The sequence below is a fragment of the Cololabis saira genome, chromosome 7, assembly GCF_033807715.1.
Source record: "Cololabis saira isolate AMF1-May2022 chromosome 7, fColSai1.1, whole genome shotgun sequence".
NCBI lineage: Eukaryota > Metazoa > Chordata > Actinopteri > Beloniformes > Belonidae > Cololabis > Cololabis saira.
In genome coordinates this window covers 693,642-709,848 of record NC_084593.1, presented here as the reverse complement: position 1 = coordinate 709,848, position 16,207 = coordinate 693,642, and the positions used below count along the sequence as shown (strand labels likewise).

The 16,207-nt window shown below is 46.5% G+C and overlaps 1 protein-coding gene across 1 annotated transcript in view; it reads left to right on the top strand.

Moving 5' to 3' along the window:
- Positions 1 to 16,207, top strand: part of b4galt1l (DP-Gal:betaGlcNAc beta 1,4- galactosyltransferase, polypeptide 1, like) — a 28,933-nt gene continuing 12,726 nt past the window's right edge. The window contains exons 1-4 of the mRNA XM_061724699.1: positions 1 to 517; positions 7,272 to 7,507; positions 9,203 to 9,390; positions 10,950 to 11,072. Of these exons, the coding sequence (XP_061580683.1) occupies positions 115 to 517; positions 7,272 to 7,507; positions 9,203 to 9,390; positions 10,950 to 11,072 (950 nt within the window). The 5' untranslated portion in view covers positions 1 to 114. The remainder of the gene's footprint in view (positions 518 to 7,271; positions 7,508 to 9,202; positions 9,391 to 10,949; positions 11,073 to 16,207) is intronic.

Here is a 16,207-nt window from a genome sequence, read left to right as displayed (position 1 = left end):
TTCTCGGACCGCTACTTTGGTCTCGGCGACAGAAGCGGCAGCAGAATTAACAGCAGCATTAACAGCAGCAGCGGCGGCAGCATGGCGGCCTGATATCACCCCCCTCCCTGCAGCATGACCGGGGACCCCCCCTCCAGGAGCCCCGGGGACAGGGCCCCCCTCCCCGGCCACAGGACCCCCGGGCCCCGGGCCGCCCTCCCCGGCCCCGGCCCCCGGGCCCCCGGCCCCGGCCTCCCCCCCAGCAGCTTCGGCCTCCTGCAGCGGACCTGCCGGCTGCTCGTCCTGCTCTGCTCGCTCCACATCTCCGTCACCGTCTTCCTCTACGTCCGCTCCTCCCTGGACCTGCGCTTCTCCCTGCCCCAGAGCCAGCAGCCCCGGGCCCGGGGAGGGGGCAGGCCGGGCCCGGGGACCGGGGGGATCACCGGGGGGACCGGAGGGACTAACGGGACCAACGGGACCGCGGACCGGGGCCCCCGGGGGCCCCTGAAGAAGTGCCCGGAAACCTCCCCGCTGCTGGGTGAGTGAGCAGGACGGCTCGGTGGAAAAGTACAGAGTCAAGTATAAAGTATCAAGTATCAAATAAAGTATCAAGTAAAGTATAAAATAAAGTTAAAGTAGGAAGTAAAGTATAAAGTAAAAGTATAAAGTATCAAATAAAGTATCAAGTTAAAATATAAAGTATAAAGCATAAAGTAAAGTATAAAGTAAAAATGTAAAGTATAAAAGTATAAAGTATCAAATAAAGTATAAAGTTAAAATATAAACTATAAAGTATAAAGTAAAAATGTAAAGTATAAAAGTATGAAGTATCAAGTAAAGTATCAAATAAAGTTAAAGTAGGAAGTAAAGTATAAAGTAAAAGTATAAAGTATCAAATAAAGTTAAAGTTTAAAGTATCAAGTAAAGTATAAATTAAAAGTATAAAAGTATAAAGTATCAAGTAAAGTATAAAGTTAAAGTATGAAGTATAAAATATAAAGTATCAAGTAAAGTATAAAGAAAAGTATAAAATAAATTAGTGTATAAAGTCTAAAGAAAAGTATAAAATAAAGTAAAGTATAAAGTAAAAATATAAAGTATACAGTATGAAGAAAAGTATAAACAAAGTATAAAGTATAAACGTATGAAGTATAAAGTACAAAGTAAAGTACAAAGTAAAGTATAAAGTAAAAGTAAAGTTATAAAGTATTTATGCTAAACTTATGCTAAACTTGTGGTAAACCTGTGATATGATTAGATTAGATTCAACTTTATTATCATTGCACATTAAGGTTAAAGTACAGGGCATTTAACCAGAAGTGCTTATGCAGTGAAATAAACACAATGTACTGCATATACACATATAGACACACACACATATATATATATATATATATATATATATATATGTACACAGTGCAGACTAATAAATACTGTTGTTATGAGGTGCATATACAGTATATATATATATATATATATATATATATATATATATATATATATTATAAACAGATGAGATGTGATTATATGATTTACAACAGATTTGAGTTACAGTATGTACATGATAAATGTATGATAAATTTATGCTAAACTTGAGCTAAACTTGTGCTAAACTTGTGCTAATCAGAACCTCACCTGTGTGGCTGATCCGTCACCATGGCGACGGTTTACCTGCAGGTCTGAACTTTAGCACTTTAGCGTCTGAGCCGGATGTTTGTTGTGTAAATATCTGACCAGTCCGGGATCGGACCGGTGGAACCGGTTCTGGTAGAACCGGCAGCGGGGCTGGACGGTTTCCCCATAGAATTTTATAAAGCCTTCTCTGCAAAGTTACCTCCCATTCTAGGTTCAGTATACAAAGAACCTTTGTAGCCAGGAGGTTGCCGGAGACGATGACACAAGCCACTATTGCAGTTTTACCTAAAGGGCAGAGACCCTTGGACCGCGGTGCCTATCGGCCCATAAGTATTCTCTGTTGGGATTATAAGACCCCTGAACCGGGGTGTCTATCGGCCCATAAGTATTCTCTGTTGGGATTATAAGACCCCTGGACTGCGGTGCCTACCGGCCCATAAGTATTCTCTGTTGGGATTATAAAACTCTCACTAAGATTCTCTCTCATCGGCTTGACACAGTGATCCCTCAGATTATTGCACCTGATCAGACTGGTATTGTTCCTGGTAGACAATCTTTTTAAAACATGCGTCGGCAGTGGCGGAGCGCGGGTCTCAGTACAGAGGGGGCGGAGCATTCTTGATGGGCCCTTATGATAATCATTTTAACGTTCAACAACACCTCAACCTACCCCTCAAACAACATTTATTCTCACTTTTATTGAGCCAAGCCTATAGGCCTATGCTGCAGAAAGCAGAGTCTATAACATCATTTCTGAGCTCTATAACAGAGAATAGACTCGGCGGTCTAGTTGACAACAACACACAGCTCATTCAAATAGGCAGTTGGTCAAGAATACCACAACATTCTGATAAAGAAATTATTTAAGAAGGTTACGCTGACTCACCAATGGCAGTTGACTCTTCCATAACCCAAAATAATCCAGGTAACGTGGAAAACAGGGTAACATTCAAAACTTTGTACATGCTTAGTCCTCTTTTAAAGTTTAGCGCTCATCTCCTTCATGGCCGCAAATTTGCCGAGTCGGCAAATTGGCTGTAACTGTTAAGGCTGATTTATGGTTCCGCGTTACACCAACGCACCGCCTACGGTGTAGTGTACGTGGCGAAGTGCACGTACGTTGCGCGTCGTCGCGTAACCTCGTCGTAGACTGCGCCGTACCCTACGGCGTAGGCTCTGCGTCGTTTTAACGCAGAACCATAAATCAGGCTTTACAGCCAATCAGCGTTGGCTCACGGCCCCGATGGGTTCAGGACAGTTGTAAAGTAAGAATTAGCCTACACTGGCCGCGCAATGCACATTTTATCGTTATTATAGCCTACAATTTACGATTATATATGAACGTATCACACAAAACGGGGCCCTATCATTGGGCCCTATGAGCTTGTGGGCCCCGGGGCGACCGCCCCCTTGCCCCCACTCTGGCTCCGCTACAGTGCGTCGGCTTTTCAACGTACTTTACTCTTCTCAGTCCACCCAGTGGCCAGAAGCGATACTGTCGCTCGATGCGGAGAAGGCCTTCGATCGTATTGATTTGAGGTTCCTTCTAACGGTCTTAGAAAAATTTGGATTTGGCCCATCGTTTATCAATTGGATCACACTTCTTTATAAGGCTCCTAAGGCTGTAGTTTTGACCAACTCTTTATGTTCAGATTACTTCGGCCTTCAGCGTTCGGTCCACCAGGGTTGTAGTCTCTCTCCATATTTATTTGATATCGCTATTGAGCCTTTAGCTCTAACACTCAGAGAGGATGATAGAATAGCTGGCATTGAGAGGGGGGGCTCGCTTTACGCGTAGGGCTGGGGATCGATTCAAATGTCAAGAATCGATTCGATTCCGATTCTTAAGATTCAGAATCGATTATCAAGATTTGATTCGATCCGATTCGATTCCGATATTGATTTGGGTTAGTGTTATTAAAACTGTTTTTTCAGCTGTTGCATTAATTATGACTGTAGTTCTGCAACATATTAATACTAGTATTATATTGAGATTCAACAGCAAGTATTGCAGCTAATGATGCTGTAAGGACCAATCAGCTTCCAGAATGCTGATAGAACTGAAACAGAAACATCGTGGGTCAGAATTACCAAACAGATCCAGGGAGGAAACAGAAACGCAGGAAATCGGTTTTATTTTTTCCCACATTTTTTCACATGTGATATCTTTTATACCTTTAGAAAAGCTCAGATACAACAGATTCAAATCTTGCCAAAAATGTATAAAGGCCTGGTCCCCTTTCTTAGAATTCGTCCTTACGCTTTCTTTCCATGATGTAGCTTAGTTTTGTCATGTTTACAGTTAGTGGAGCAGATTAAGGCCAAAAATAGCAAGGATCGTTCAGTTGCGGATACAAGCATGAAAATTGGTACACATACTCTTCAAACCCCACTCTATTCAAAAGTACCGCGTGCCACGCAAAATTCAAAGGGGACGGCCTCCAAAATCCAAGATGTCCGCCCAGAAATGTGGTTTTTCCTTTATAACTCGAAATGTATCAATTTTAAGCCCCATAAATATATTGAGTGCGACTATAAATTTGGGCATTGCGGACATTTTGGTACCAAATACATGTCTGTATCTACTACGGTTCTCGTAATACAGCATATAGCATATAGGTACTTTTACAGACTCGCGGGAGAAATAGACATTTGAACATTGATTGTTGTTCAGTGAATATTGTAGGCTAATATGAAAATGTTTTTTCCCTAACCTTTTTAAGTAGGGTTATTAAAGTTGGGTTTTAAGTAGGATTATAAAATTCTAAGTCCAGTGTTCAAGATGGCTGCCATGAACTTGAAATAATCATTTTAGCAACTACGAAACATTTTTTTGGCATGCATGTTTTTGTTCTATGCATCCAATGGGGCCAAACATAGTGATTGTCACAAAGGGACCTGCTGTCTTCAGCACTCCTGCAACTAGTCACTCAGTACTTGATGAATGCTCTCACGAGGAAGCTGACAGCCGCATCTTTGTGCATGCCAAACATGCTGCAGAACATGGTAGCCAATCTATCATGATCAAGGCAAATGACACAGATGTTCTTGTCTTAGCACTAAGTGTCTTCACTGCTCTTCAAGAGGCTGGACTACAAAAGATGTGGCTTGCTTTTGGGCAAGGTCAGAGCCTGCGCTGGATCAGTGTGCATGACCTAATTCATTGTCTTGGCCAGGAGAAGATCAAAGGAATGCTATTCTTCCACGCATTCACAGGATGCGACACTGTGTCAGCCTTCCGTAACAACGGCAAGAAAACTGCTTGGCAGACATGGGATATATGTCCAGAGGCCACACCTGTATTCTCCAAACTGAGTATTTACCCTCCCACAGTGGATAATGGTGACCTAGAGATTCTGGAGAAGTTTGTCATACTAATGTATGACAGATCCAGCACAGCTGCTACTGTGGATGAGGCCAGGCTTGACATGTTCACCAGAAAGCAGAGACCTTATGAGTCAATCCCACCAACCAGAGCAGCTCTGCTCCAACACACCAGACGTGCTGCTTACCAGGCTGGTTGTGTGTCGGCCCAGGCAACCCTGTGTCAGCCAGAAGCAGAGGACCCTGCAGACTGGGGATGGCAGAAACTTGGTGAGGATGGCAAGTCTTCTGGACAGCCAACTCTCCAATAGCCAATTCCTGCGAACAGCTCACCAAATGTGGCTGTAAATCTGGCTGTCGTGGCAGGTGCAAATGCTATAAACTGGGTCTTGTGTGTACAGCTCTGTGCAGTTGCACCTGTGAGGTGTAACACTACATTTGTGTGGCTTTGGTCTCCCAATTCTGTAAAAGTACCTATAATTCATAGACCAAAATATGGGCATGCTAACTCATGTTGCTAAAATGTGATTACTTCATAAAGATAAATGTAGTCTCAACAGGGCACAAGACAGTATCCTATTTATATAAATAAACTAAGAGACAAAAGAAAGAAAGGATAAATAAGCAGGCAGGCAGGCAGACAGACAGGGACAAAAAAACATAATAATATCCAAATTAAAAATAAATGCAGCCTCAACAGGGCACAAGCCAGTGTCCTATTTGTATAAATAAACTAAAAGACAAAAAATACATAGGAAAGAAAGGATAAATATAAACAAACATAAATAGACAGACAAGACAGACAAGACAAAAAACATAAAAAAAGTAAGAAAAGAAAAAGAAAAAAAAAGTAAAAGAAACAAACAAACAAAAAAAAAAGATTAATGCAGCCTCAACAGGGCAGGCGTCCTATTTGTGCCGGTCCCAAGCCCGGGTAAATGCAGAGGGTAGTGTCAGGTAGGGCATCCAACATATAAAACCAATAAGAAATATAAAATATGGATATAAGATGAAATGACAGCATAGAGCATCTTTTTCTATGCATTTTGGGGACTTGGGGACCTAGTCAGCCAGGCTAAATCCGGCCCTGCTCCCGAGTCTGTAAAAGTACCTATATGCTATATGCTGTATTACAAGAACCGTAATAGATACAGACATGTACTTGGTACCAAAATTTCCGCAATGCCCACATTTATAATCACATTCAATATATTTATGGGGCTTAAAATTGATGGATCTCGAGTTATAAAGGAAAAACCACATTTATGGGCGGACATCTTGGATTTTAGGGGCCGTCCCCTTAAAATTTTGCGCGGCACGCGGTACTTTTGAATAGAGTGGGGTTTGACGAGTATGTGTACCAATTTTCATGCTTGTATCCGCAACTGAACGATCCGGGTCATAATCTGCTCCACTAAGTGTTACTCGGATTTGTGGAAACCCTCAATTGTACTACTAACAAATGTTTGGACTAATGTGTAACCCTTAACCGTCCATGTGTTATTCATCTATTTATTTATTTTAGCATCATTATTGTTGTTATTATTACTAATGTTATTTTATTTGTGTACTTTATTTTACTTTTTTAATTTTTTAATTATTTTTTTATTATTATTTTTTCTTCTTCTTTGTTTACATATTATATTTTACTGCTATTATCTTCTTTGTATGTGGGAACTGGGGAGGGTGGGATATATTTAGGGTTGTTTGTCTTAAAAAATGTTGAAAAATCTTATAAAGTTATATATAAAAGTTTGATGACTATGAGAAAAAGATGATCTATTGGCGACTAACGGTTTATATAAAATAACAACCACCTCATGTTAATGGCAATAGCTGTTTACACCAAATGAAAGAATATGAATATGAAAAAATATGCTAAACTTATGCTAAACTTATGCTAAACTAGTGGTAAACTAGTGGTAAACTTATGCTAAACTTGTGCTAAACTTATGCTAAACTTATGCTAAACTTGTGCTAAACTTATGCTAAACTTATGCTAAACTTGTGCTAAACTAGTGGTAAACTTATGCTAAACTTATGCTAAACTAGTGGTAAACTTATGCTTAACTTATGCTAAACTAGTGCTAAACTAGTGCTAAACTAGTGGTAAACTTGTGCTAAACTTGTGCTAAACTAGTGGTAAACTTATGCTAAACTTGTGCTAAACTAGTGGTAAACTTATGCTAAACTTGTGCTATACTAGTGGTAAACTTGTGCTAAAGTAGTGGTAAACTAGTGGTAAACTTGTGCTAAACTTATTGGTCTTGCCTGACCCTGAACCTGACCCGGTCTCTGGTCTCTGGTCTCTAATCTCTGGTCTCTGTCCCCAGTGGGGCCCCTGCGGGTGGAGTTCGGCGACCCGGTGAGCCTGGACCGGGTCCGGCAGGAGAACCCGCGGGTCCGGCGGGGCGGCCGGTACCGGCCCGCCGACTGCGCGGCGCAGCAGAAGGTGGCGCTGATCATCCCGTTCCGGCGGCGCGAAGAGCACCTGAAGTTCTGGCTGTTCTACCTGCACCCGGTCCTGCAGAGGCAGCAGCTGGACTACGGGGTCTACGTGGTCAACCAGGTGGGTTCTGATTCTGGTTCTGGTCCTGGTGCTGGTCCTGGTCCTGGTCCAGGTCCTGGTCCTGGTCCTGGACCTGGTCCTGCACCCGGTCCTGCAGAGGCAGCAGCTGGACTACGGGGTCTACGTGGTCAACCAGGTGGGTCTGAGGCCAGGGCAGACCAGGACAGACCCCTAGACCAGGGGACAGACTTCAGAATAAAAGCAGAGGGGACAGACTTCAGAATAAAAGCAGAGGGGACAGTCCCCTTCAGAATAAAAGCACAGGGGACAGACTTCAGAATAAAAGCAGAGGGGACAGTCCCCTTCAGAATAAAAGCACGGTCCGTTAACATCTGTCTGTGTCTCTTCTGCTTCCTGCTGGTGACTCACATCTGTTCTGTTTCTGGTCTTTTCTTCCTCCTCCTCCTCTTCCTCCTCTGCATGTCAGGAGTCTCTGACCAATGGCAGCTCGTGGAGCCTCCGAGGCCCCGCCCCCTCGTCTCCATGGTGATTCTCTTCTTCTTCTTCTTCTGCTGGCTGCTTGTTTCTGTGTTTCTGAACACCTGAGCAGGTGAGATTAACCTGTACTAACCAGTACTAACTAGTACTAACCTTTACTAACCTGTACTAATTTGTACTAACCCGTACTAACCAGTACTAACCAGTACTAACCAGTACTAACCAGTACTGACCAGTACCCGTGGTATACGCTCATTATATCACAGCTAGCGGCGTCTCCGGCCCGAAGTGATGTGTTGCTTTTATAAAACGGTTACCAATAATGTAAAGATGAAAGAGGAAAACACAATCTATTTGATGTAGTTTTTCGTTAATCATAAATACATATTATCCAGTAAAAATATCCCACTGTGGGAAACAATAGTCCATCTCTCCTGACGTTAGTTCTGCATGTCGGAGACAGGAACTCCTCCATCCATCCTCCATCGTTAGCTCCTCCCCGCTAACGTTAGCTCCTCCCCGCTAACGTTAGCTCCTCCCCGCTAACGTTAGCTCCTCCCCGGAGATCAACGTTTACCGTCAACATGCCTCATTAATTGTTAACGAAAACAAAAAATAAACTTTAACACCAGCTACTTTTTCTACCTGCTGTAACCGTCATAAATCTGTACCAGTTGGTTGTCATGGAAACATTGTTGCTTCCCTGACGTGGAATGATCTGCTGTGATGAGACTTTAGAATAGAAGCCGTGGTATAAGCTCATTATACCACAGTTAACAACCAATCAGATCATTATACCACAGTTAACAACCAATCAGATCATTATACCACAGTTAACAACCAATCAGATCATTATACCACAGTTAACAACCAATCAGATCATTATACCACAGTTAACAACCAATCAGATCATTATACCACAGTTAACAACCAATCAGATCATTATACCACAGTTAACAACCAATCAGATCATTATACCACAGTTAACAACCAATCAGATCATTATACCACAGTTAACAACCAATCAGATCATTATACCACAGTTAACAACCAATCAGATCATTATACCACAGTTAACAACCAATCAGATCATTATACCACAGTTAACAACCAATCAGATCATTATACCACACTAACAACCAATCAGATCATTATACCACAGTTAACAACCAACACACCTGACCAGGTCTAGTCTAGACTAGATCAGTTCCCTGTAGGAGGTCTAGTCTAGTCCTGACCCGGGTGTCTGTGTTCCAGGACGGGGACCAGGTCTTTAACCGGGCCAAGCTGCTGAATGTGGGCGTGGTGGAGGCCCTGAAGGACGACGACTACGACTGCTTTGTGTTCAGCGACGTGGACCTGATTCCCCTGGACGACCGGAACCAGTACCGCTGCTTCAGCCAGCCCCGCCACCTGTCGGTGGCCATGGACAAGTTCGGCTTCAGGTAGGTCCTGGTCCTGGTCCTGGGGGGACAGGGGGTCCTGGTCTGGGGGGACAGGGGGGTCCTGGAGGGTCCTGGTGGTCCTGGTACCCTGGAGGAACCAGTACCGCTGCTTCAGCCAGCCCCGCCACCTGTTGGTGGCCATGGACAAGTTCGGCTTCAGGTAGGTCCTTGTCCTGGTCCTGGTCCTGGGGGGACAGGGGGGACCGGGGGGTCCTAGTACCCTGGTGGTCCTGGTACCCTGGAGGAACCAGTACCGCTGCTTCAGCCAGCCCCGGCACCTCTCCGTCGCCATGGACAAGTTCGGCTTCAGGTAGGTCCTGGTCCTGGTCTGGGGGGTCAGGGGGGTCCTGGTACCCTGGTGGTCCTAGTACCCTGGTGGTCCTAGTACCCTGGTGGTCCTGGTACCCTGGTGGTCCTGGTACCCTGGTGGTCCTGGTACCCTGGTGGTCCTGGTGGTCCTGGTACCCTGGGGAACCAGTACCGCTGCTTCAGCCAGCCCCGGCACCTCTCCGTCGCCATGGACAAGTTCGGCTTCAGGTGGGGGGTCCTGGTCCTGGTCCGGGGAGTCCTGGAGGGTCCTGGTTCTGGAGCCTCTAGTTTGGATCCTGCAGCTTCTGCTTCCTGTGAGGGAGATCAGGAACAGGAAGAGGAAGAGAGCTGACGCAGCAGGACGCTGCTACTTCCTGTTAGCGCACACACACGCACGCACGCACGCACGCACGCACGCACACACACACACACACACCTCGTGTCCTGTTTTTGTGATTGTTTTGTCGATCTGGACCTTCAAGAAAAAAGTTGAAATGTTGAGATTAATGTTCAAAGTCAAAAGTAAAAATTTCACCTTTTTTCCCAACATTTCAACTTTATTCATGAAATTTTGACTTTTTTTCTCAAGATTTTGACTTTTTTCTCTAAGTGCATAATGAAAAGAAAATCTTCCTCTAAAATAGTTATTTTTTCTGTCCCCCCCGCCCCCCCCCAGGTTTTTATTTTTATTTTCTGCCCCCCCCCAGGTTTTTATTTTTATTTTCTGCCCCCCCAGGTTTTTATTTTATTTTCTCCCCCCCCCAGGTTACCCTACAACCAGTACTTTATTATTTTTATTTTCTGCCCCCCCCAGGTTTTTATTTTTATTTTTCTGCCCCCCCCCCAGGTTACCCCACAACCAGTACTGTATTATTTTTATTTTTCTGCCCCCCCCAGGTTTTTATTTTTATTTTCTGCCCCCCCCAGGTTTTTATTTTTATTTTCTGCCCCCCCCAGGTTTTTATTTTTATTTTTCTGCCCCCCCCCCAGGTTATTATTTTTATTTTTCTGCCCCCCCCCCAGGTTTTTATTTTTATTTTCTGCCCCCCCCCCAGGTTTTTATTTTATTTTTCTGCCCCCCCCCCAGGTTATTATTTTTATTTTTCTGCCCCCCCCCCCCAGGTTACCCTACAACCAGTACTTTATTATTTTTATTCCCCCCCCCCAGGTTACCCTACAACCAGTACTTTATTATTTTTATTTTTCTGCCCCCCCCCCAGGTTTTTATTTTTATTTTCTGCCCCCCCCAGGTTACCCTACAACCAGTACTTTGGGGGCGTGTCGTCGCTGAGCAGAGAACAGTTCCAGAAGATCAACGGCTTCCCCAACAACTACTGGGGCTGGGGGGGCGAGGACGACGACATCTACAACCGGTAGGGGGGGGGGGACATCTACAACCGGTAATTAACCTGGGGGGGCGAGGACGACGACATCTACAACCGGTAGGGGGGGGGGGGCATCTACAACCGGTAATTAACCTGGGGGGGGGGGGGGACATCTACAACCGGTAATTAACCTGGGGGGGGGGGGGGGGGGGGGGACATCTACAACCGGTAATTAACCTGGGGGGGGGGGGGGGCATCTACAACCGGTAATTAACCTGGGGGGGGGGGGACATCTACAACCGGTAATTAACCTGGGGGGGGGGGGACATCTACAACCGGTAATTGACCTGGGGGGGGGGGGGGGGCATCTACAACCGGTAATTAACCTGGGGGGGGGGGGGGACATCTACAACCGGTAATTAACCTGGGGGGGGGGGGGGGGGGGGGGGACATCTACAACCGGTAATTAACCTGGGGGGGGGGGGGGACATCTACAACCGGTAATTAACCTGGGGGGGGGGGGGGGGGGGGGACATCTACAACCGGTAATTAACCTGGGGGGGGGGGGGGGGGCATCTACAACCGGTAATTAACCTGGGGGGGGGGGACATCTACAACCGGTACGTGGTTCCGGCCCTGGGGCCGGGTCGGGGTTCTGGGGGGGCCTGGACCAGGGGTCGGCAACCCAACATGTTTTAGATCCATATTGGACCAAAAACACAAAAAACTAATATGTCTGGAGTCACAAAAATGAAAAGTCTTGTATCAGAATTAGAATGAAGGAACACATGCAGGTGGAAGCAGCAACGGGATGACCGGGGGTCGGTGCAGGGTCGGGGAAAGGTTGAGAAGGGGCAGGGCCAGGGAGAGGAGGACGGACAAATCTCTCCCCCGCCTGACCGGGCCGTTACCCTGACCGGGCCGTTACCCTGACCGGGCCGTTACCCTGACCGGGCCGTTGCCCTGACCGGGCCGTTATCCTGACCGGGCCGTTACCCTGACCGGGCCGTTACCCTGACCGGGCCGTTACCCTGACCGGGCCGTTACCCTGACCGGGCCGTTATCCTGACCGGGCCGTTACCCTGACCGGGCCGTTACCCTGACCGTTACCCTGACCGGGCCGTTACTCTGACCGTTACCCTGACCGGGCCGTCACCCTGACCGGGCCGTTACCCTGACCGGGCCGTTACCCTGACTGGGCCGTCACCCTGACCGGGCCGTTACCCTGACCGGGCCGTCACCCTGACCGGGCCCTGACCGGGCCGTTACCCTGACCGGGCCGTTATCCTGACCGGGCCGTTACCCTGACCGGGCCGTCACCCTGACCGGGCCGTCATCCTGACCGGGCCGTTACCCTGACCGGGCCGTCACCCTGACCGGGCCGTCACCCTGACCGGGCCGTCACCCTGACCGGGCCGTTATCCTGACCGGGCCGTTATCCTGACCGGGCCGTTACCCTGACCGGGCCGTTATCCTGACCGGGCCGTTACCCTGACCGGGCCGTTACCCTGACCGGGCCGTTATCCTGACCGGGCCGTCACCCTGACCGGTCCGTCACCCTGACCGGTCCGTCACCCTGACCGGGCCGTTATCCTGACCGGGCCGTCACCCTGACCGGGCCGTCACCCTGACCGGGCCGTCACCCTGACCGGGCCGTTATCCTGACCGGTCCGTCACCCTGACCGGGCCGTCACCCTGACCGGGCCGTCACCCTGACCGGGCCGTTATCCTGACCGGTCCGTCACCCTGACCGGGCCGTCACCCTGACCGGGCCGTTACCCTGACCGGGCCGTTATCCTGATCGGTCCGTCACCCTGACCGGGCCGTTACCCTGACCGGGCCGTTACCCTGACCGTTACCCTGACCGGTCCGTCACCCTGACCACCGGGCCGTCACCCTGACCGGGCCGTCACCCTGCCCCTCTCACTCCCACACTGCAGGTTCCGGTGTTTTGCATTCAGAGATGCTCTTCTCCACCGGCAGAGGATGCTGCACCATGTACAAAAGAGAAGAAAAGAGAAAAAAGGGGGGTGTTAGGTTTAAACACAGCATTACATAAATTCATAATGAGAAAAGACACAGAGACTACCTTGGAATGAGTTTTTAGCGCACTCCTGCAGGAGGGGGGAGAGCAGAGGAGTGCAGGGCAACTGCCCTCATTGAGAACTCCTGAGCTTCCCCAAGATCCTCCCTCTAGAAGATGCTTTTATTAAGAAACTTTGACAGGAATTGATCATATGAGGACAATGCATAGTAAACAGTAGACAGTAGACATTGGGTAGTGGACAATGGGTGGAAGTGATAACGTATGATTGAGTCCTGACATTACAGTGGTGACCTGTCACAGGACAGTTCAAAACCTAGTAGATCAGGAAGTGGCTGATGTGGCTTCTGTTAGCCACTCATGTGACAGTTTCACAATGACAAAACAAGTTCAAAGGTTGATTTACCTCACATTTCCCTACTCTTGTCAATTTGAAACTTCAACTAAAATCCGTCCATTAGGCTTAGAATAATAGCCTCATAAACATTTAAGGTCAAACATTTAAGAAATAGCTAGGGCTTATCGCGTAATTATATGTCAAGGGAGAGGCGAAAACCCGATTATATGGGGCAAAATTCCTCTCCGACCCTCCTAGTGAGCGATCACTCTGGCCAAGACACATAAAAGCTTAAAACATTTCACAGTAAACAAAATGAAACAATCTATACTCCAGTGTTATCATAAACAGCTTGTCCTCAGTTAGAGTTCGATGGAGTTGTTGGCAATACTGGACTAACTTCCTTAGTCCAGTGGATGGTTGGATGGTTCTTTGGATCATTGCACTTAGACACAGAATGATACACTCAGAACCATACAAGGACAGTAATAATTCATTCATTCATTATCTTACCCGCTTTATCCCTTGCGGGGTCACGGGGGTCTGCTGGAGCCTATCCCAGCTTATTTTTTAGGTGAGAGGCAGGGGTTACACCCTGGACAGGTCACCAGTCCATCACAGGGCCACATATAGACACACAAACACGGGGACAATTTATAATCACCAATTAACCTAATATGCATGTTTTTGGACTGTGGGAGGAAGCCGGAGTACCCGGAGAAAACCCACGCAAGCACGGGGAGAACATGCAAACTCCACACAGAAAGGCCCCTGCCGGGCCTGGGAGTCGAACCGGGGACCTTCTTGCTGTGAGGCAACAGTGCTAACCACTAAGCCACCGTGCTGCCATAGGACAGTAATAATCGAAATCATAATCTAGCCATTATGTCAGTCCAGGGGCCGGAAGTCAGCCAGGACCCAAAAGTGGTCTCCTGCTGAGCGTCTGTCTTCTGACACAACTTTGGCTAACTGACGTAATTCGGCTATAGTTTTGGTAACATTAGCTTCAGCACCAGTTTATGAACGTACATCAGTGTAATCATATTACAACACAGCAATGCAAGTAAAGAGTTTAAGGAACAATTCCTAACATGTCAGCATGAGTCCTTAGTGGAAAAGTTTCTTCCATCTCTCGGAGCTCCTCTCCAGTCTGTTGTCGCAAGTCAGTTTGGGCTAGTCATCTTCAGGCTAGCTTTCACTGCAACTGGTGGACGCATGTAGATCGTTCAGCCATCTTTACTGCTGTCGGTGTCCTGATCTAGACCACAAAGGGGCCATCCTGACGGGGTGATGACCATGTTTTTCGTCTCACCAATCAGGATCTGGATCTGGTTTCAGCAGTTCCTGCTAGGAGAGAGAGAGAGAGAGCAGAAACCAGCAGCCCACAAGAACTTTTGAACATTCTCATGTACATTCCGACTAATGGCCGTCATTCAGGCCATGGCTTTCCTGAGCCTTAATTTAACAGGCCATTAGTTCACTCCAAGAATGAAATCCATATGAACAACTTCAAATGGATAGGTCCTTTCACGACACTGACCTCTCTTAGGCCTCATATTGCCTTGCATATTGTATCTGCAACATGTCGGAAAGACCCTACAAAAAATTTTTAAAGGGTATTTAGTATTTAATTCTTTGTGTACTATACTATTCATCCCTCCTGTTTGAGCTATGGGACTTCCCATGGCTCAATTTATCCACCAGGGGGAACAGATTCTTTGGAAGGCCCGGTCTGCTTCGCACCACACAGAGGCCTTCTGAAGTTACAGCAGCACCTTCATTTAGCCAAATGCGTTTCTCTTTTTGCAAGAGCATTGTTTCGAATGTCAACAGGGGATAGAGGGGGGTCAGGGCTGTCTGAGTCCTGACTCCTCCCCAGATAAGTGGTTTTCCCACTTCTTGACCTATGCACCCTGGCAAGTCAGCAAGTTTGACTTAATGATTCTCTAGGGTAGGTTATCTCTACGTCCCAGAGAGATCCCCCAGATCCCCTTAGATTAGAAGGGGGCAAAACCTGTTAAATTCTGTCTCCTATCTCAAGGACCACAGAACTCTCCTATTTCAAAATGTTCTCATTGCAATCCAAGTGGGTTATGGTTTAAATGAAAGTAACACCACACAAAAACTGTCAGTGCAGCAACTCTCCTGTAACGTAAAAAGTAGTCTTCAGTGAACTTATATATATATAAACAATAAGTCATTGTCACAAAACGTTGGACTGAAAGGAAGCATTCTATCAAATAATGCCTTCTCAACTGTTGTTGAGCTCTATTGTAGCACGCCCAAAAGGAATACCAGAAAATTGTCTCCAGATTAATCATATAGTCTTCAGGAGATACTTAATCTTCTGTTTGCATGCTGTAATGCAAATGCATGCTCTTCTATGAAGACTTATAGAAGTCTTAAGAAAATTGTGGGATAAATTCCGATGTGTAAACTAAGCAGACAAAAACCCACTGAACTTTAAACACAAACTTCAGATCATCTGCGTGTGGGTTTTGTGTATTAGTGCATATGTGGAAATTACTTCTCCTCAAACTACACTAAGCAAACTCAATTGGTGCATTTCAGATGAACTCCAAACCTAAATGGTAGCAACACTGATCACAAATGTACACATTTTCAGTGTGAATAGGCTAGTATGCACTCAGAGTTCTTCTTTTCTAAAAAGATTGTTCAACGGGTTTGTTTCTTCTCCACACACTCCTTTCCTGTGTAAAATGTCACTGACTGACATGCAAATGACAATAGGCTCATGAACACGCCTCACTCCACTGTATCCAAAACACAGCGGCGCCCATT